Below are 22,475 nucleotides of genomic sequence, written 5' to 3' on the forward strand. Positions count from 1 at the left end.
TTGCTTTGATCTGACAATGGTGACATACCTCGCCGAAGTGAGAAGACTGGAGCGATTTTTTTTTTGGCTTTGAAGTCAAACACGTCCCTCGCAAGGACAACTTCCTAGCTTATGAGCAGGCCTATCTAGCTTCTTCTCGCAAACCTATCCCATCAAAATCTTTGAAGTAAGACTCACATGACCGTCCACCACAGTCTCGAGCAAGAGAAGAGGATGCTCCGCTTGGAAGCGAAGCACCAGATGCAACACCTTTGGAGGTAATGCCTCCTTCGGTGTCGTCGACCTCGGGTGTCAATCATGTGGTCACCCTGCTCGATTCGAGTATGACCTGGATGGATCAGAGCTTGGACTATCTTCAAAATCGAGCAATCCTTGATGATAACGTGTCAGCAAAAAAGGTGTCACGACAAACCCGCAGATACTCCCTGGTAGAAGGATGCCTTTCCTGCTGGGGAGCAATGGCCTTTTACTGAAATACATCACTCATGAAGAGGGGAGTACAATGCTCTTCGATATCCATGGAGTTATATGTGGTAGCTACGCCTCGTACCTCATTCTGGTCAGAAAAGCATTCTGGCAAGGATTTTATTGGCTCACTGCCCTCCAGGATCCTTGCGAGTGGTGAAACAGTGCAAGTCATGTCAGTACCAAGGTCGACAAACCAGCCTACCAGTCCAAGCACTACAAACTATATCACTCTCTTAGTCTTTCGCTGTCCAGGAGCTCGATATCATGGGACCGTTCCCTAAAGCCTAGATAGTTTTGAATTCCTATTCGTGGCAATCGACAAATTCACCAAGTGAATAGAGGTCGAGCTTGTCAGGAAGGTCACCACCGCAACAGTGATTAAGTTCATACGGGGGCTGGTAGTACAGTTTGGCAATCCAAATCATATAATTATGGACAACAGGACTCAGTTCGCCAATAGTACTTTCCAAGACTACTACGAAGAGATCAGGACAAAGGTTTGATATATGTCGGTGGCACACCCACAGAACAACGGACATGTCAAAAGGGCAAATGGAGTGATACTGCAATGGATCAAAACCCGGGTCTTTGATCAGCTTAAAAGCTATTTGAGACGCTAAGTGGAAGAACTACCCATAGTACTCTGGTCACTGTGAACGACTCTCAGCAAGGCTACGGCCGAAACCCCTTTCTTCCTTATTTTTTAACGTAGGGGCAATGGCTTCCCTCTAAGATCATCCTTCAGTCGCCTTGAGTGGTCAACTACTCGAACGACGACCAGGTGGTGCAATGAGAGGATGATGTAAACTTGATCAAAGAGTTCTACGAGCGTGCTCTAATTTGAGTTGCCCGATATCAGCAAAGCCACACGACGCTATCACAACCGTAAGGAGCGAGAGCAGAGACTAGTCATTGGTGACCTCATCCTTAGTCAAATTCAGAATAAGACCAATCGGAATAAACTCTCCCCCTAAGTGGGAAGGGCCCTACAAAGTAGTCGATGTCGCCTGATCTGGTGCGATCAAGCTAGCCATAGAGGAATGTTGTGAATTGCATAACTCCTAGAACATTGCTCTGTTGCGCAAGTTCTATGTGTAGGGTTGCTCGGTGACGGGCATGTTTCTCTATTTTGCAGAACCTTCAGGGCAAGCGTGGAATATGACTTGTAAGTTTTTAAGTTCAAAAGACCAAGCTCTCTGTTTTGCAGGATTTCTTGACCAACGTCGAACCCCCTCCAGATTGGCTCTCCGACCACAGCATATGACAACACTCAACGGCAACTACAGGACCTGATGAACAGGAAGATAAACTATCAGATGGTCGAGAGCTCTAGAACAATGTGGGATCACTGCTCGCACAATGTCAAAGGTACGAACAACTCAGGATAATGACCACAAGGCCATAAGTCCCCGCTCGGGTCGGGCGCGGGTCACCGTCGAGGGACTTGTCGTGCTAAGGGCTATCCTGTGCTTCGAAAGCCTAACTAAGGAGCAGGGTGGCACAATTAGGGTCTACTCACCATGACAAAACAGGAAAACTCTCTGAACACTCTGAAAAGTGGTTCAGACTAGATGGTCCAAAAACTAAGGGACTCCTACGTGGCCTTCCGCCCATCAACGAGGCTTTCAGAAAGGACCAAAACAAGGGCGGACATCATAAGACACCAACATTTTCATTCAAAAACAAGATAAGTTACACGCGGGTCTATTACATGCGATCAGACTAACTATCATATTACATATTTTTCTTTCCCTCTTGATTCACATGGCTAGTGCAAGGTGGACAGAAAAGATCCGCCTAACTCTTACAAGTAGTGAAGATCCACCAACTTCAAGAGTTCAGAAGTATACGGACCCCTACTTGACTTTGAATGAGTCGAGGAACATCTTATACTCTTCCTTGGGATGGCAGTTGGTCGCCCCAGGAATCAGACAACGGCCTACGTAGGGGCCGCAGAGGGTAGCCAGCGCAAAGACCCTGCTGGAGTTGCTGACTGGTGTCGGTGAACCCGCTAACCCTCCTTCTTCTCCTCCTCCACCTTCTCTTCGTCAGTCTCCTTCTTCATAAGGTCCCAGTCAATCTCCTCATCATAAGAGATGTTGATAACCTTGACCGGAGCAACCGCTCATGCCAGAGATCGAGCAGGAGCGGCGGGGGAGACCCTCTCTATAGTGGGGGAAGCACGATGGCGACCGGCTCTAACTTTGCAAGCAGGACCTCGAGATTGTCTGCCCCTGAGGGCACCACAACAAGTGGAGCCAGCATCAGAGGTGACTCGGCCCTTGCCAAATCCTCCAAAATCACCGACCATTCTGACGAAGAATGAGAGGGGTATGCCATGATCCACAAGAAAAGTTGCCTTCTTGCCTTGCAAAAAGCCTCTATGGGTGGCTAGCTCGGTAAACTCCTGCTTTTTATAGTCTGTCCAGCCAATTATTGACGCCTGGTGTGAAACGCGAAATCACCACGGTAAATGTCCTTGATCCTTTCATTTATTACCCCAGGGGGCTCACGGCCACACCTCGGTCAAACCCGTGCATGCGTGACAGCGTCTAGGCACCAACACCTTAGTTTTTTATAAACATCCTATCATGACACCTCACTCTCGAAAGTACTGAGGAACCTCAATAGGTGCAACAACATAATCGCTTGGAATCCAAAGGGGTGCGCATAGGGAATCAAAAGTCCCTTAGGCTCGGCGACAATCAATGTCTCTCTCTCTCTCTCTCTCTCTCTCTCTCTCTCTTTCTTTCTCAAGACGCTTAACCTCCCTATGTGACGTGAAGTTCAGACTCAAACTCTGAAAGCTAATGGCGTCAATGACCACTCTCTGGGTGACTATGTCCCCTTGGGTCCTAAGTGGTACGACCAGACCTGACCATAGCCACAGGGAAGTTTAGGGGCTACTATCAAAGTATTGGGTGAGGGGGCATCTTAACTGTCAGGACCCATGAGGCATATGACACGTGCTAGGAGATATTTCCTGACCCATGGCCCATTGCGCGACCAGGTGGAGACTCGCACGACTAGGGCAAGGCTTGCACGACCAGCCTCCTTGCGATATTATGCGATCCCGCGACCAGTCTCTTGGTGATATTGTGCGATCTAGCGACCAATCCTTGCTAGTCGCAAGGCCAATCCTTATCTAACCCATCTAATCGTATTTATTGTTGTCTACTCAAGTGTTTTCTTCTCCATGCACCCCATATGGTGAATAAAGTCATGGCTGACGTAGTTGAGCATTGCCCTGTCCTGTAGCATTAAATGCTACATGATGAGACTTTACGGGCCGATGTGGCGCCGCACGACAGATAGGATAGGGTCTGCAGGATGACCAATCAAATATACAATTTTGAAGGTAGACTTGCGAAGCACAGGGACGGAAAGGTTTGTCAGATGATTTTGCGGCATACGGTGATGGGACAGGTCGAGCGTCCGGGGTCCAAAAGGGGAGGCATTCCATGGATGCGACGGGCACGCGGAGCTCTCGGAGCAAGTTGGGATCACCCAGTTCAAATATCTAGCCATGGATGGGACTGGTTACAGATGATCCAAGAGTAGAATATCTAGCCAAGCATGAGTTTGCTAAACAGAGTCCACTTGTAAGTTCTCCTTCTCTCTAGTATATAAAGATAGAAGGACCCGGTTTGTAGGAGGTTGGAGAAGGAGTCGTGAAAACTCATCTGTAACCAGTCACAAACTTTGATAACAAATAAACATGACGTAGGGTTGTTATCCTTCAGCAGGCCTAAACCTAGATAGCTCATCTGTTCTCGAGTTCATCACACACGCAAACACGCATACACCGTAAGTATTGTCCACGCGCCTCTCAACTAGAATACACTATAATCGTTGTCAGAGATCTACACCGGCGATGCTCTGGATGCTGGATCTCCGCCTTGAGCACCTAGATCTGTCCCGCTGGTGAGTCCCCACCTCCTCGATCCCGTCGGCCATTCCTTCTTGTGTACTCTCCAACATTGAAGGAGGAGGGGAGACGGAATTTCGTCGGTTGGAGTGTTGATTAGCTAGTATTAGAGCTAGGTTTCTAGTTTTAGCTAGTATTAGCTCTAGGTTTCCCATGACCAGGTGTCCTTGTGGAGATTTTGTCCCTCCCTTGGCTTCTTCAGTGCTGATGCCGGTGACCACCTCTTCTACCATGAGAACTTTGGGAAGGTATAGTATGTGTTCATCGTGTGTTTGTAGGGGATACTCTACATCCCCGTTGTGTTTTGATGCTTTCAGGTCATTGGTGTTGTTCCGGCGACGACCGACCTATCTTCGGGTCGCCGGACTTTGCTCTGGTTGCAATCGATCTAATCTTCCTCGATCGAGCTTGATGATGTGCCTATCAATATTCGTTTAGCGTGCTACATGTGCCCTAGCCGGTCCTGGGGCGTTGGACCTTGCGACGTCTTCCAGAGTTTAGGGCTTGTTGTCCACCTCGGCAGGTGGACCGAGCTCCTGCATCGACGGCTGCTTCGATTGCATCCCTACGACGGAGCAAGGCGTTTGACGGCGGTGCTCCACAACAAAAGAAGAAGAAGTCCATGGTTGAATTTGAATGTATTTTCTTTTTTCTAAGGTTTGTTTTGTAAAATGGGGATGTACTGTTTTGCTTCGTTAATATAAACTAGCAAGATGGTTCTTGCTAATAGCGTGGCTAGCCTCGCTGCAATAGTTTGTCATGATAATCTTTTATTAAACAATAGTCTCTTTAGTTTTTTATGAGGTTAGTGTCATTTAGTTATGAAACACATAAAATTAGAAGAAATAAAAATTAAGTTAGTAGGAAAGAAAATTATTTATGCTCCAAATTGTACCCGAATTGTATACACATATTGGTTCGATTCGTATACGTTTTGATCAACTATGAAAATCGTGCATCAAGTATAGGTAGCTCAACTAAAATCAGAATAGTTTTGTCTTGCGTGCTTCCTTCTTGATGTGACGACTTTGAGATAAACAATGCTACTTAATCTATTATGTTAGTAAGAATTTTGATTTTTTTTCATTATTTTTTATTATGAATTTTAGCTATTGAGTAATTATATTTTACATTGACTTTTTATTTAGTTATTTATTTATTATAAGATTATATTTGATATGGATCCTTATTTTTTCTAGTCTAACCCCAATTTTAATTATTATTATTATTTTATTTGGACTCTTTATTTACATATTTTGCTTCCTAAACCGTATGGAAATCGAATTGCTATTTTTTATATTTTTTAATTTCGAATTTATGTATTTATTAATTATATTTGATATAGACTCTTTGGTTTCCGAATTTAGCTATGTATTAATCGTATTTGGTATAGGCATTTTGGTTTAATCTAGACCGTTAGATGTTCATAACAATGAATGGTCTAGATTTTTTTTTCTTTTTTTATTAATGTGATAATTTTTTTACCTTAAAACAAATATGATGACTCTTTTTTCTCCTTCAATAATAATATAATGGATCCAACCCCTTCGGAAAAAATATGAGCCTCTTTCAACTACCCACGCAACCATCACAATCCTCTCAAAAATAAAGCATAGTCACCACGGAGAAATACAAGTCTACATGAACTTATGAATATATATTTTATTTTAGTTGTCCATCTATCTTACCTAATATTATTCGTCCATTATTTTTTTATTTATCTTATGATTATTTTACCTATATCTTCAATATAAATCATAATATAAATGTACGAACCTGATAAACTATGTTTGCGCAAGCGTAGTGAAAATTTTGCATTCTCACCACAGCCACTGACCGAGGCGGAGATAGCAAAGTCCGTCGCCGCCCTGCGCGTTGCAACCCGAACGTCGCCGAGCTCCGGTGAGCCGTCCAAGCCGCAACAGGAGACGAATACAAGGTAAATATTTTACTCTCCTCCTCCTCCTTGGTCACGTGAGTTCACATGCCGCCGTCCTCACCGGCGTGACATGCCATGGACTGCCGCGCACCGGCCGCGATGCCCGCCGCGGGGGCCGCGCGCGCCACCTGCGTAGCCTCGTCAACTCTCTGCACCTCTCTCGCTAAACCCAGATGTTGCGTGCTAATACCCAAAGTGCCCCTCTCCAGTTCACAGCAGAGTGGCAGTAGCACATGACACACTAGTGGCAGCTCTGGAATATGTTCTACCGGGTAGGGGTGTTGTTGGTAGTCCACAGGGTGCCCTCTGCTTCTGGGTTTCTGCCTCGCTAAGTCAAACGCAATTCTATAATGCCCATCTTTCAAGAACACTGATTCCATGAAGCCGAAGGGATTAGCGGACGGGAAAAAATAATGCAACAGAAGCATCCATGGATGATTATAAGATTAGATTCCGAGTGATCCAATCTGGTCCACGAACTGTTCTAGATCTGACACATTCTGGTCAGAAATCCATGCACTGTACTAGAGCAGAGGAGTTAGTGCCGTCCTGGACTATTCGGTACCAGTTCTTGGACGCAGGAAGGGGACTGAAGAAATTTCTATGTTGAGGTCAGTAGTTGAAATCACTGTGTGATCTTGTTGGTGGATTAATATTGCTGCATGTTTGAAGTTTTTTTTTCAAGTTACTATTGCACATTTGCACTCATCCAAGTAACCAAGAAGTATGCACAATTTACTGTCAGATTCCTGGTCTCCAAAGTGGTAAGCAATTCGTGCCAAAATTTGCACATAAGTGCTATCTGTTTGCAATGTGTCCATGAGATTTATACACGAGTGATACAATCGTTCTTGTTCTCCAGATCTCGGCAGCCGTCACTCCACACAAGAAGTTGTATTGTAATGCTGTCGTTCTTGTTTTTTAAATGCAGGGCTACCAAATCTCTGAAGTCTGAAGTAGATAGTTAAGGAGTTGTACACTTGTATCTCCGTCAGAAGCTGTGGTACCAATTTGCTCTCTTGCAGAAATGGTGTCGAAAAATTTGCAGTTCATCGGCGCGTTCTTGCTGCCACTCTTCGCCATCGCTTCCTCGTTTGACTTCTTTCACGGGAATAACCAAAGAATGGAACCGATGGGCGGCGACAAGGGCCCCTTCATCCCCCACGAGTACGTCCGCTTCGCCGACGTCAAGCGGCAATGCCAGTCCGTGCTCTCCGACGCCGCGGAGCTCACGTTCGACGCCAACCGCGCCAACGCCCTCATGCCGGAGTTGTCCTTCGTCAAGGGCGACTGGAAGCAGGACGTCGATGGCGCGCCGCTGATGCCGTTCGACGGCACCGACGTGGCGGGCGACGCCGCGGACGGAGCGCCGGAACCCCTGTCGCTCGCCTCGTTCATGCTAACGCACGTCGACGTGGGGCGCCGCGGGAAGACGGCCCTCAACGTCAGCGGCGTGCTCGGCGTCGCCATCTCCCGCAACGGCACCGGCCCGGAGATGGGGCCGTACGTCTCGCCGGAGATGAAGTTGTGGCCCGGGAGCACAGAGATCAAGATCCTCTTCGAGGGCGTGTACACCGAGAACGGCGACGGAGAGAGCGTGCTGTGCATGGTCGGCAACGCCCTGCTCCCGAGGCGCGGAAACGACGCCGGGAACCCATGGGACTGGGCCAAGAACACCGACCGCGACAACTTCCAGCCGCCGATCACGAAGGACGAAAACGTACTTCTCGTGCTCCGGTACCCCAAGACGCTGACGCTGACGACGCGCGCCGTGCGCGGCGAGCTGACGAGCACGAACGGCAAGTCGGACGCTGCGTACTTCGACGCCGTGCAGCTGCTGTCGCAGCTGGGAGGGTACTCCAACTACAAGTTCGGCTCCGAGGAGCTCGTGGACAAAGCGTGCAGCTCGCACCCGTACCGCGACGACATCCTCGGCGGCGGTCGGGGGCTGTACAAGGGCAGATCCTACTGCGGCATCCTGGACCGGTTCACGTCGGAGGACATTCTCGCCGTCGTGCCGAATTGGCGGTGCAACTCGACGGATGCGCTCTGCCGACGGCTCGGGCCGTTCGAGACGGACAAGGCGATCGACGCGACGGATGGCGTTTTCACTGACGTCAGCATCCTGATGCAGGACGTCCGGTGCGAGCCGACGAACGCTCTGAACGGCGTGAGCTCGGCGAGGGTGTCGGCCGTGTTCCGCGCCGTGCCACCGTGGGAGCACAAGTACGCTGCGGGCAAGCGTAGCGGGCTTAGCGGTATGACGCTCTCGGTCGAGGGCGTGTGGCGCGCGTCCACGGGGCAGCTCTGCATGGTGGGCTGCCTCGGCGTCGGCAAGAAGGCGTGCCACTCGCGCGTGTGCCTGTACGTTCAGACCACTTTCACAATCACCCACCGCAGCATCACGGTGGGGCAGATCAGCCGCGTAGACGGCAGCGGCGGCGTCGCCCACTTCCCGCTGACGATAAAACGCACGGTGCACCCGTCGGAGCTCTGGCACCGGTTCGGCGTCTCGGGCGGCGCGGCGCTGAGCATGGCGTACAACTACACCAAGCACAGGCAAGCCGGCGAGTTCCTCAGGCGGAGCGAGCCGTTCGACTTCGGCACCGTCATCGCCAAGTCGCTGTTGAGCTACCCGAGGAAAGCCGCCAACCTAGCCGACGACGCGGTGAGCCTGTCCAACCTCGCCGACGATCTCAGTCTCCACGTCGCGGCCGTACCCGACCCGTTCCCTCGTGAACGGTTCGAGCGGCCGTTCCTTCAGCTCGAGGTGCTCTCGCTCGAATCGCTCGTCGGCCGGACTTCGCAGACCGCCGCGTTTTCTGGAATGCCAGAAGAACAAGGAGGCGGCAAGGAATCCTCGTCCACGTCGTCGCAGCCAGAGTCCTCGTCGACATCGTCGCTGCCTACAGAGTTGTCTCTGCTCAACGTGTCAGCGGAGCTTACGCTTCCCGGCGGGAAGCAATACGAAAATGTGTCGACCCTGTTCTTGGAAGGCGTGTACAACCCGGTGGACGGCCGTATGTACCTGATCGGCTGCCGGAGCATTCAGGTTCCACGGCGAGCCTTCTTGGCGATGAAAGAGGTAGAGGACGGCATGGACTGCTCGATCGAGATGAGGGTGGAGTACCCGCCGACGACGGCGCGGTGGTTGATCAACCCCACCGCGAAGGTGCACATCGCCAGCACGCGGGACCCCAGCGACCCGCTGCACTTCAACGCGACGGTGCTCCAGACGCTGCCGATCATGTACCAGACGCAGCGGCAGGACATCCTGTCCAGGCGGAGCGTGGAGGGGATCCTCCGCATCGCGACGCTGACCGGGGCCATCGCCGCCGAGTTCAGCCAGCTGATGTACATCAAGGCGAACACCGACGTGATGCCGTACGTGTCTTTGGTCATGCTGGGCGTGCAGGCGGTTGGGTACAGCGTGCCCCTGATCACCGGCGCGGAGGCCCTGTTCGCCCGCATAGCCGCGGTCTCCGACGGCACGCCGCCGTCGTACGAGGTGGACAAGAGCAGCCTCTACTGGACCATCGACTGCATTGTCAAGATCCTCATCCTCGCCGCGTTCCTCCTGACGCTCCGTCTCGGGCAGAAGGTGTGGCGGTCGCGCATCCGGCTGCTGACGCGGTCGCCGTTGGAGCCCGGCCGCGTGCCGAGCGACCGGAAGGTGCTCCTCTACAGCTTCGGCGCGCACCTTGTCGGCTTCACGGTGATCCTCATGGCGCACTACGTAAGCGTGTACAGCCGGCCGGTGCGGGACGAGGGCTCCTACATGGACTCGCGCGGCAAGACGCACGCGCTGCGCGAGTGGGCGGTGACGCTGGAGGAGTACATAGGGCTGGCGCAGGACCTGTACCTCCTCCCGCAGGTGATCGGCAACGTGGTGTGGCGGATCAACTGCAAGCCGCTGAAGAAGAGCTACTACACCGGCGTGACGGCGGTGCGACTGCTGCCGCACCTGTACGACTACATCAAGACGCCGGCCATCAACCCCTACTTCGCGGAGGAGTACGAGTTCGTTAACACGAGCCTGGACTTCTACTCCCGGTTCGGCGACGTCGCGATCCCGCTCGCCGCCGTGGCGCTAGCGGCCGCCGTGTACGTGCAGCAGCGGTGGAACTACAAGATCATCAGCAAGACCGTCAAGACGCAGCAGAAGAAGCTGCAGCACCTCGGGTCCAGGGTGTACGAGCGTCTGCCGTCCATGTCGTCGGGGAACTTCGAGGCCGAGCTCGTCTCCGGCGTCAACGAGGGAGTCGGCCTGCGCCGAGACGGCAGCTTGAGCTGAGCTATAACCATCGATCAGCTCGCTAGTTCGCTTGCTTTCTTTTTCTCCTAGCGCGATGCTCTTTGTTTTTGCCATCCGTCTTCACTGCCAAATGTGTACTGCTAGTAGTTCAATAAAGTTTCTTTCTTTTTCTTGATAGCTATGGTTCACAGTTATGCAGCCATGCTCATATGAATTGCATGCCGAATTGTCATGGCATCGCTGATAGTGTTCAAAGGATCTTGACGTGAGTTACAACTTCCAATATTCTTTGACAGTACTTAGCTAACTTGCTAGTTAGTAGTACTATATTAGTTATGTGAATGCACCTAAATAATCAGGGATTAATTCGAGCTAGAGATAGTTAATCTAGTTACATGTAGGTGAAAGAAAGGGTGAGCTCGAGTGACAGCTTCACTTCCTCCTCCCTATGCTGCTGCTGCTGCTGCTGCAGAGTCACTGCCTCTGTTGTTCCACTGTAGGAGGAAGGCTTCTGATGACCGGAGCTGCTGCTAGGGCCTGCGGCGCCGTCGGGAGGCTGCAGATTAACAAGAGTAAAATATCGGTGGTGCTGGCAAATATACTTCCGTTAAAGCTGAAAATATGTGAGAAGGTTTCAGAGATCAACGTCACTAGCCGGTTGCGATAACTTACATTGTTTCAGTGAGATTCTTGTGGATTTGATCATTAAAAAAATCATTTACCAGCTTACAAAAACCTGAGTTATGTCTAACTCTTGACCAACCGGATACAACAAAAAAATGGCATGCTAATGGACACATGCGCGTTTTGCCTGACAGTAAAACTGGACATTCTCTTCTTATTGGTACTACTGTATTACAAGAAAACAGACTTAAATCAATTTCACATTTTTTGCGGGTAAATGCATTTCACATTTTATTGGTACAGACGAAACAAGCGAGTTGGTTGCAGATCAAAATTGTCAAATGGCCAGATAAGGGGCTCAATTAACCTTGATAGAGTTGCTCAAGGACAACGTCAAAGCGAGCCGAGCCAATGATAATGTTTCCATGCACGAACGAAGGGAACGGTGCAAGAGGCGAACGCGCTTTACGTCGAAATGCGGCGAGAACGGTGCATGGGCGAGAAAGACTGACCTGGAGGATCGTGACGTTGCCCTCGTCGTCGACGTGGTAGCCGGCCTCGGCGCAGAGCGCCCGGAGCACGTCGTTCTGGTCAGCGTGCTTGGGCAGCGTGTACCCGGCGTGGGCGCGCAGGCCGGCGTAGATCCTGGCGGCCACCTGCCGCCGCCGCCGCTCGCGCTGCCGGTTGTTCTCCCGCTCCCGGGGCGTCGGGTGCCTCAGCGACGTGGTCACCCCGCCGCCCCGGTCCCGCCGGCGCACCGTCCACGGCCCCTGCGTCGAGCGGATGCACCCCCTCATCCCCGCCAGCGGCTCCACCATCGCCGCCGCTTCTCCCTCCTCTCTCCCGGCTCCAACCTCCATTTTCTCCGATCACACTTACACCTCCACTTGCGGTGGATATATATAGTGTGTGAAAAAGCTGCAGCTTCTTTCACATTGTAAAAAGCAAGTGCTCCTAGTTCATGCAGCACAACCCCCCCCCCCCCCCAAAAAAAAAACGTGAGTGAGTGTTAGTTTGAGAAGGAATAATGTAGTTGGGAGCATGTAACATCTGTGTTGAGCACTTGGGTTGTACTCCGTACTCTACCAGCAGAGGAAGCAGGAGATGCTGCAGGTCATTGCCAGAAACAGAGGAATATTTTCACCTCAGTACATCCAATGGTTTCATGCTCCATTCTGGATCCTAGCTACCTGCCTTTTCAGCCGTGCCTGCCTTTCGTACTGAGCACCAGTATGCATGCAGATGCAGGTGTACACCAGTGTACTGCCAAGAGAGAACCACAAGCCTAACAGTTAGAGAAAGTTACAATGTTACATGCATGGTAACGCATCCAAGTGTGCATACACTGCATGGCCAATATGCAAGCAGCTCTGGCTTTCGGCGCTGGTGTACCCTAGCAGATCAAAACTGAATTAGTTATTGGTTTTTCCATTTCTTTTTATTTACAGTTCATGTGTATGTACTTGCCGGTGGTTGTCATGTGGGGAATTACCTAAGGCCGGCGTATCAGGACCGCAGAGACGTAGTAGGTGACGTGAAGATCATCTAAGCTTGCTGCATTAGTTAGTTTGATTTCATAATTATTAACATCCTTATTGGGTTGTTAGTTTCAAGATTTTATTATTAGTTTGTTATGAGCAATTCACCCTTATAAAAGGGGAATTATTGTCATTCAATAAAGGCAAGCAAAGATTAGTTCAGTTTGTGTTGTTCTCCTCCTCATCTGCCTCGTGGGTGCGATCGTCGATCACGGCGCATCTGCTACGCCGACGAGGTCCAGGACCAAGGTTGGCTACCTCTCACGATTACGCCCTCCGCCACCCTCCTCCATCTAATACTCCTATGACAACTTGGTATCAGCTAGCTCTTGCTCTGATCCCATGGAGGTGCTCACCAAAGCCGTCAATAACCTCTCAACACACATGGCCGAGCAGTCCACCCAATTCGTCACCCTTGAACCACTCGTGCCGCTGGCACAAACACTGAAGGACCTGCCAAACAAGGTCATCAGCCTTCAGGCCTCGGTGTTCTAAGGTGCCGAACAGGTCCAGGCGTTGAACCTAGCCATCGCTCACCTGGAGAATGCACGCATGACAATGAACGGCGTCGGGGACTCGCACGATGAGGACACGGGCACCCTGGGCAGATTCGGTGACACAAGCAAATCCTTAACCCAACCATCGTTTAGCGGCACGCGCTAGTCCCGTCCCATCCTCCATGACGATAACAGCGACACCCGCTTCCACCCACGCTACCACAAGCTCGATTTCCCCACATTCGACAAAAAAGAAGATCCACTACGTGGCTTAATTGTTGCGACCAATTCTTCCATGGTCAGCACACACCTAAAGATCACAAGGTATGGTACGCGTCCCTGCACATGACGGGTGCATCTCAGCTGTGGTATTACAGGCTGGAACTCAACTCCGGTACTCCTTCCTGACGGCGCTTCGTCAAACTTGTTCACACTCGATTTGGGCCATCGATGATGGACAGCCCACTGGGAGAGATCGCCGAACTCCAATAGACGGTTCTGTGAACAACTACTGCGATCAATTCCTCACCCTTGCCTGCCACGACACGGAGCTAATCGAGTGACAACAAGTCCAACTCTTTGTCACCGGCCTCGTCAATCCACTCAAAACTGATGTGGCATTGCACAAGTCGGTGACCATGGACGACGCTATCATGTTGGCTTTGCGCGTATGATCAACGCCAGCTCTTGCCGACTCTAGATGCCCCAACCATGCAAGGCGGGTCGCGTTCGTCTTCGTGCTCACCCTCATCACCGATCACCAATACGACATCGATGGCCTGCACCGCGGATTCTACCGCACTGGCTTCGACGTCATCAGCTCCTGTGGGCAGCAGCAGGACCACCACCCTCGCATAAGCAATTGAGCGAAAGCGGCTTACACCTGCAGAGATGGCAGCATGGAGAGAGCAGGGTCTATGCTATAATTGTGATGAGAAGTACATCTTCGACCACCGATGCAAATGACTATTCGTCATTGAGATCATCGGTTTTGACGACGCCAACGACATGTCGGCCGCCTCATTGGCAATCTCGGTACAAGAGGAGGAACCAAGCATCTCGCTGCACGCGTTAACCAGCATTCGCACATGAGCCACCAACACAATGAAGGTCGATGCTCATGTGGGGACTATTGTGCTCACAGCCCTGCTCGACTCGGGCTCGACTCATAACTTCATCGACGCCACGGCAGCATGCACGGCAGGCATCCCCATCCAGCTATGCCATGGCCTTAGTGTCGTCGTCGCCAATGGAGACCGTGTCACGACCCTTGGCAAGTTTCAAGACATCCATCGGCGGTGACGTGTTCGACATCGACTTCTATGCACTCCCTCTGGGGGGATACGACAGTCTCAGGCATTCAATGGCTCAGCTCGCTAGGACCCATAGTATGGGACTTCGCTCGCCACTCCATGTGCTTCGTCCGAGATGGCAAACGCTTCCTGTGGTCGGGCGTGGATGCACCGTCTCCTCCAACACTCAGCGCAGTGACCGAACCGAGCACACCTTTGTTGGGCGCCCTCCTCAATAAGTTCGCGCCTCTCTTCGCCGAACCCTAAGGCTTGTCGCTAGTGCGCCACATCAGCCACCGTATCCAACTAGTCCCTGGCACGACATCGGTGGTCGTGCACCCCTACCACTACGCCCACATCCAGAAGGACAAGCTCGAGTGCCAATAGGACAAGATGCTGCACCTCGGCGTCATCTGGCCTAGCACATATGTTCTCTTCATCGGCACTCCTCATTAAGAAGCGAGATGGCTCATGGTGTTTCTGCGTCGATTATCGAGCACTCAATGATAAACCATCAAGGACAAGTTTCCGATCCCAATGGCCGAGGAACTCTTTGACGAGCTTCACGGCGCACATTACTTCACCAAGCTAGACATGCGCTCTAGGTACCATCAGGTACTCATGTTTTTCCATTTCTTTTTATTTACAGTTTATATGTATGTATTTGCTGGTGGTTGTCATGTGGGGAATTACCTATGGCCAGCGTATCAGGATCGTAGAGACGCGGCAGGTGGCGTGAAGATCATCCAAGCTTGCCGCATTAGTTAGTTTGATTCCATAATTATTAGCATCCTTATCGGGTTGTTAGCTTAAAGATTTTATTGTTAGTTTGTTAGCAGCAATTCAACCTTATAAAAGAGGAACTATTGTTATTCAATGAAGACAAGCAAAGATTAGTCCAGTTTGGGTTGGTCTCCTCATCAGTCTCGTTGGTGCGGTCGCCGATCATGGTGCATCTACCACGCTGACAAAGTCCAGGACCAAGGCCGGCTACCTCTCACGGTTACGCCCTCCGCCACCCTCCTCCATCTAATACTCCGCCGGCACGTGACAGTGGTTGTGATAACGGTAGAGTCGTAGAGATCTTCTAGGGCAAATTGATGGTCAAAGAGGAGCAAGAATCATCCGATTATGATGAGTCATAAGATATCTGCATTAGAATCTCAAAATTCTCGTGCAGGCACACATGCATTTGGGGTCAAGGTTCAGGTGTGCCATGTTGCCTCCAGCCACTGGTGTACTTTGACCATGGTGTTCATGCACATGTGCATGCATAGGAATGCAAGATTAGTATAGCAAATGTTGCTACGAGTGGGAAAATGTGCATGAGGAAAAGCATCAGGGACCAGAGAGATGGTAAGTACTCCTACTGAAGGAGAACTCTGTACGGAAGCTAATTACATGTACAGGCAAGCACAAACAGAGAAGTAAAAAAGAAAAGGGAAGTACAAGAAAATTATTGCCATGCATGGAGTTCAGAGATGCAGCTGCTTTTTTACTGACAAATCCAGAGTCCAGTTTCTTCCTTTTGTCTTGCAGTGTTAGATCACGATTATTTGCTGTGTGATATTGCTGTATAGTTTCAAAGTTACGTTCCAACTGCAGTAATTCTCATCACGTTCTGGCATGCCCATATGTCTCTTCTTGCCAGGCACAAATTGAGCCTGATGAATATCATGGACATCTTCATCCTATTGCCATTGGGCAGAAAATATCCCTCGAATGCGCCAAAATAAAGCGAGTTGATCTACTAGTCACAACTGCGATGTTCTTCATGGCATGCTTTTACACGCTCACACCACTATGCATCAGATAGTTGAGCGCATGCCTTATACAGAGCCCAGAATAAATACATTTTTTTTAAACACCAGTATGCATCAAGGGTAACAGAACTGCGATGAACAAATGAAACCATTGTTTGCTCACTTACAAAATCAGACCATATCATTTCAGAAGTCCAAATCTTTCTAGATATGAAAAAAAAAATCAAGGCGCCTGTTAGTAGCAACCAACGAACAGGTTGAGACAAAAACATCCTGAACTCGACGAGCACCAAGTACCATGCATGGCTTGATGCCTTCCACCTGGGTCGAAGGAAGATGGTGAAAAGTGAAAAAGTTCAGATTCAGCTGCACCATCATGTTCATGTCGGGCATATGCACCCTGTTTCCTGGGATTAGGCAGGAGAGGAATATTTGAGAATTACTGCAGCACTGCAGACAAAGAGCAGACTCTCTCATTCTCTACAGTCCGTCTCAATCCATCTGTACTCCATCCATCAGTCAGTCGGAGAACCTCCGCGCTGCCTGACCGGCCAGAGCTGCGTCGCCCTGAGTGACGGAGCTGCTGGCCTTTCTGGACGGTGATGATTGTGCCGCATTCTGTGCTGCGTGGCATGCAGGTATTCAAGAAGCGACGCACACAGAAGCAGGAGGCCGGGCACCAATCTTCTCTTCCCTTTCCATGGAGTTGCGCGAAAAAGGCCAAGCAAACTATTTTTGAAGTTTTGAGGGAATATCATGGTTTCTGAAACATATCGTAGTATTAAAAACTTTGAAGTGTTTGAATGTAACAAAATTGTTGTTTTATAAACCGTAGTATATCAAATACCATGTAATTTTTGGAGTTTTTTTTTTAAATCCACTCGCACCCTCTTCATTCTAAAACCGAGCTCCATTGATTGCTCCCTCACTTGCTCGTGTGTGTGACGTTCCCCTAATATGCATAAATGCATGCATCATTCTACACAGAGACACAGGTACACATGTTGCACTATATTGTTTTCTATTGTACAAACTCTTTTCATTGTTCTTTATATGGTATTGTTCATGTTTCACGGTTGTCATCTTTATCGGAGGACCATATGGACTTGATCCGACACGACACTTTATTGCTGCAACAGGAGTATATAGGAACGTGTCCTTGTACGATATCTGTCATGAACATTATTCGTGTAAAATCACGTAACAAGATTGAGTAATATGATATGCGTGCACATGACTTTGATAAATAAAAAAAAGTGTAGTATATATCGATTAGACTACTTCTCTAAACAAAATACTGCATCAATACTATAGCTGCCAAACGCATCGTAGTTTTCACTGACATTGTAAAAAGCTGTGGTATTCATATATATCGTAGCATTTCACAGATGAAATGATACTTTAAAAACCATAGTTTTCGGATGCCATGGTCTGTAAATACTTCGACGCCTAAGCGTCGTCTTCCTCCCGAGAAAAAGGGTGGTGCCGTCGTCTGCGTTGCAGCGGCGCCCCTCCTGCTCCTGTGAGATTACCGCCGCCGGTGAGGCCGCGTCTTTAGAAACCTGATGGAGTCGGTCGTGGGCTAAATGCAGAAACAAGTGCACCAAAAACGGGAGGAGGGACAAGATGTCCATGGGCCACTGCCACTGCTGCACTGAGTTGCGGCCTAGTCAGATACAACGCCAGGCCCAAAGAATGCTCAAGGTCACAAATTCATTGTCGCGACTGCGAGCTAGAGGAAAAAAATATTTCGTCCGTTCAAGAACGCAAGCGTATTTTTTTTAAAAAAAATAAAATTTTATAAGTTGTAACTGATAATTAGTTTAATTATATATATGTTTAGTATACAAAATTCATTTCAATAGTTTGTATTTCAAAGTACTTATTGATAATATATTACTCCATCCGGTCAAAAAATACGTGACGCTTTTGACTTTTTACGGTTTTTGATGTGCAAACTTTGGTCACTATTTTCTATTCGAATATGGTTATAATATTATGAAAATATTTTTTAAGATAAATCTACATATATGATTTTATATTTCTAAACTAAATATTTTGTAAGGTATTGACGGTTAAATGACCGGATTTTATTCAAAACTTTAAATATTTATGATCAGATGGAGTATAACTTTATAAGATAAATTAATGATTAAAATTTATTTTCTATGATTTTTTTAAATCAAAATATGTCTTAAATTCTTGAACGGATGAAGTATATTGCGAGCTAGTCATAGCTTCTTCGGTGTCAGGAATGCAGTAGGACCCTTTAAAAAAAAGAGAGGAACGCAGTAGGACAACAGTCATACCATCTCCTGGGAGCGCATACAACAGTGTGCATGAAAAAGCGAAAACGGAGTCACGACACCATGGAGGCATGGTGAGCACGGACCACCCCCATGGTGCCGTGCTTCATCGCACCTACGAAACACTCTCAGAGGCACGTGCTTCTCCCCTGCCACTCCCACCCTGTACGTGCAGGACAACGAAGGAGTTCTTAGCTAGGCCTCAACAGTCAACACGTGCTTCTCTTCTCGCTAGGACCTTGCTCTCCGATTGTTTTTCTCTGGAGAAATCTGTCGCGAGAGTTTACTGAAAAAGTGTTTCTTCCTGCCCATGAGGAAAAAAAAAAGGTCTTCCTTCCTGCTGAACCGATCAGACGATTCAGACGCGCTCGGCCTTTGTTTCGCTGCCGCGAAGACCGAGCCGATGGCACGTTGGCAGCCAGGCGAGTCCTCATCTACTCGGCACTAAAGACCACGATTTTTTTTTTTTTGTCTTCTTCCACTTCTGCTACGAATCGATTTCTTCTCCGTGCTTGGAAATAACTGACATTTTTTTCTCCCAAAAAAACTCGGTAGCTAGCACAGGGGAAAACGACCTGAGATCAAATGAAGACGCAACGCAGTGCAGTGGAGTTGAGTACGCAGCAGCACAGGAGAAACACGCGTCACGCAACGCAGGACGATGTGACGACGGACGGAGTGGACAGCCGGAGCCACCGCACGGTGCGGGGACGTGACCCGTGACTCCGAGCCCAACGCGCCGTGTAACAGTAGCCAAAAGATCGATACGTATCCGCGGCGCCGCCCCACCTCCCTTCGCCGAACCGCGCCTGCTGAGAAGCTTTGCCTGCTTTCTCCGCCCGCCGCGCCACACCACACGGCGGCGGGGGGACTTCCACCGGCGACGACGCACGCAGGCGCCGTGTTGAGGAGTGGAGGGCAGGACGGTAGTTTCCGGCGCCGCGGGAAGGGTGGCGATCTGGATGAACCGGAAGGAGGTGAAGCCCCCGTCGCAAAGACTGCCTGGTCTCCGAGCTGACACCCGGCAGTCTGGCCGCTGCGCCACCCTGACGCCTGATACACTGGTTGCCAGTACTCTTGTCGTTGACGATTCGGCCGCTATGCGTAAGTGGCCCATGCTCAGGCCTTCCTTTCCCTCGCGCCCGTTTTTCACGCTAAAACCATCTCCAACCACGTTATTTTTTTTTCATTTCCTTCTTTATTTTCAAATCTGTTCTTTTTTATTTTTTCTCACTTCCAACCGCTGCTCTTTAAAGAGGTTTACGAAAGAAAATAAGAGAGAATCATAATATGAAAAAATAGTATGAGAAATCTTTTCGCAAAGAGAATCATAAAGTGAAACCGTTAGAACACTGAAGCGAAAAATCCTTTACGAAGTGAACATAACTCGCGAAGGAAAATCGTTGAAAATGGCCTAACGGTGCGTTTAGTTGCAAGGCATGAGTATGGTCATCCTATTTTTATATATATATACATTTAAATTATATTTTCAGTTAGTGCATGAGATAAGCTGGTTTTCTGTTTGTTTAAAGTGATGAGAATGTACGAGATGAGAGTAATTAACTAAATTATATCTCTTAATTTTAAATAATAATAATTAATCATACACTAATCAACCTACACTAATACTTATCAATATTAATATTATCATGATAATTATTAATTAACAACATAATATGTTAATTATCACTAATCATATTTTAATCGACACACAAATAGTGCACTAATAAATACACTAACGTTTAACACCGTAATCTTATAGTAATAAATATTAATTAGCAATAAAATATATTACATATCACTAATTATTTTCCTAATAATCATGATTAGTCAAGGTGGGTGGCCTCATGCATCCAATGAATTTTAGGAATATTTCTAAACTTTACATTCATATGTTTTGAATTCATGTGTTCTTCACCTATTCTCTTTGCATTCCTTTATTCTAAATGGGCCGTTAAGGTTTGGGACTACTAATCTCCTGACTCTAACCCGACGGCACATGAGAGGAGGATGACGGTAACAAAGAGAATCACGACGAGGTATGCTAATTTTCAGTCACCTGAAATTATGTTAGCTTTTTCATTCACGAGACTTGAAAACTGGAAATGTAACCAATTCCCAAGGAAGAAGCACAAAGCCCTCCGGGTCATAATGAAAGCTAGAAAGCTAAGAGGACTACGAGGGCAGTAGTGAAAATAAGATGAAAAACAAGAGGCAAGCTCGACTGAGGAGATATACTGTTCTAGGGGAGCAATTTATGCTGTTTTGCAGGCTCAGGTATCCACGCAACTAGTTTCTCGTAACGGAGACCTCTTTCACAAATGAATCCTTTGTTGTACTGAAAATAATGCTCACGCGCTCACGTTCCATTAATGGCAAATATAGGTGTTTTATGGCCTGAATTGCAAGTTTGCAACAAAGCAAAATTTGACACATTTCGTGGGGCTGGAATTTTACGGGATTTTTTTTTCTCCCACATATCTTATTAGTAGAACAAAGGAATATGTCAGTCAAAACTTTTTATGGAGTGGTCTCAGTGCCTCAATCCTTAATGCTGTCTGGAACGGAAAACTTTTCACTTGTACCACTAGACACAACTCATTTCCTCTGAAGATTTTGCATTGTGGAAAGAGACATTGGGAATTTAGGAGAAATCTAATACGAGGCCATAGCTTATTTTCCTCTAATTTCTCCTTATATTCTTCAACTAACGCACTTTTGCTACCGTTGGTTTAGGCTACAATCAACATAAGTCAAACTAACAGTATAATTTTAGCACAAACCAATTTACCCCACCGATAAAATCTATATCTATACTATAATAAAATGTACTGGTTACGACAAATCCAATCAATTTTCAGTGTTCATATAAGTTAATCAAATTATTACTATATAAAGTTAGACATCATTCATTCTTTCAAAAATACATTTATAGGATCAAGAATTACGACTACAAAGGGTAAATAGACATCTTAATAAATTTCTTGCAAAATTAATGATTTCTTCTATTCGAACAGCCAACGTACCTCTACAAGAAAATCACAATAGAACGAACACAAATACGCAACGAAAAGACTACTCTTACCTAGAAATTTCGAAAACTCTGAAGAAAGATTAAAAAAACCAAACTAGAAGTGTCGGTGACACAGGAACCAGAGGTCCCCGAGTCCCGAGATCAGATCAGCAGTTTGCCACGTGACGCCCTCCCGTGGGATCACCTCCGCGAGGTACGAGAAGATTAAGTCCCGGGAGAGGGTGCTCGGGGCCATAAACAGTGGTCCTCGAGTACCCGAGTTCCCCGATGACCCGAGAAGACCAAGTGCCGGGAAGAGAGTGCTCCGGACTGTGAACAGTGGCCCCCGGGCACTCGAGACCCCCGACGACCAGAAAAACTAAGTACCGAGAAAGGGGTGCTCGGGGCTGTGAACAATGGCCCCCGAGCACCCGAGTACCTAGAGGACCCAAGGGAAGTCAGTTCCGGGAGAGAGTGCTCGGAGCCGTGAACAGTGGCCCCCGAGCACTCGGTTCCCCGAGGACCCGAATAGTCAGTTCCGGGAGAGAGTGCTCGGGGCTGTGAACAGTGGCCCACGAGCACTCGGTTCCCCGAGGACCAAGAAAGGGCATGTCCGGGAGAGAGTGCTCGGGGCTGCGAACAGTGGCCCCCGAGCACTCGGTTCCCCGAGGGCCTGAGAAGTCCTTCGTCGGTGGCCCCCACAGAGGTCCAGCAGTGAGGTGTCAACCAGTGAAAGGCCCAATGCCGCATTTAAGAGGGCGGTGGCCTGTCACTTCCAACTGCTCCTCCACGCTTGCTGTCAGTCCCTATCACGGCCTGGTAGGGAGGCGTGGGGACATTTAATGCACGGGT

General features: G+C 48.7%; 2 protein-coding genes across 2 annotated transcripts; one reads left to right on the forward strand and one right to left on the reverse strand.

Annotated features, from left to right (window-relative positions):
• Positions 1-6,732: 6,732 nt before the first annotated feature.
• On the forward strand, positions 6,733-10,842 carry LOC133909818 (uncharacterized). Its single transcript, XM_062352366.1, has 2 exons — positions 6,733-6,946; positions 7,267-10,842. Exon 2 carries the CDS (start codon positions 7,363-7,365, stop codon positions 10,627-10,629), a length of 3,267 nt encoding a protein of 1,088 aa, XP_062208350.1. The 5' UTR covers positions 6,733-6,946; positions 7,267-7,362; the 3' UTR covers positions 10,630-10,842.
• A 139-nt stretch (positions 10,843-10,981) lies between these two features.
• Positions 10,982-12,032, reverse strand: LOC133902255 (protein BZR1 homolog 3-like). The gene is made up of 2 exons (XM_062343872.1): positions 11,727-12,032; positions 10,982-11,146 (listed from the first exon to the last, which is right to left on the reverse strand). Exons 1-2 carry the CDS (start codon positions 12,030-12,032, stop codon positions 10,982-10,984), a joined length of 471 nt encoding a protein of 156 aa, XP_062199856.1.
• Between the last annotated feature and the right edge of the window lie 10,443 nt (positions 12,033-22,475).

This window comes from Phragmites australis, chromosome 2 (genome assembly GCF_958298935.1).
Source record: "Phragmites australis chromosome 2, lpPhrAust1.1, whole genome shotgun sequence".
Classification (NCBI taxonomy): Eukaryota; Viridiplantae; Streptophyta; class Magnoliopsida; order Poales; family Poaceae; genus Phragmites; species Phragmites australis.

What these genes read in the sequence shown, in the direction of transcription:
- LOC133909818 (XM_062352366.1), top strand. Translation starts at nt 7,363, where the DNA reads ATGGTGTCGAAAAATTTGCAGTTCATCGGCGCGTTCTTGCTGCCACTC.
- LOC133902255 (XM_062343872.1), bottom strand. Translation starts at nt 12,032, where the DNA reads ATGGTGGAGCCGCTGGCGGGGATGAGGGGGTGCATCCGCTCGACGCAG. An exon ending in GCAACGTCACGATCCTCCAG is followed by an intron (nt 11,147 to 11,726) that starts GTCAGTCTTTCT and finishes GTTAATCTGCAG; the next exon opens with CCTCCCGACGGCGCCGCAGG.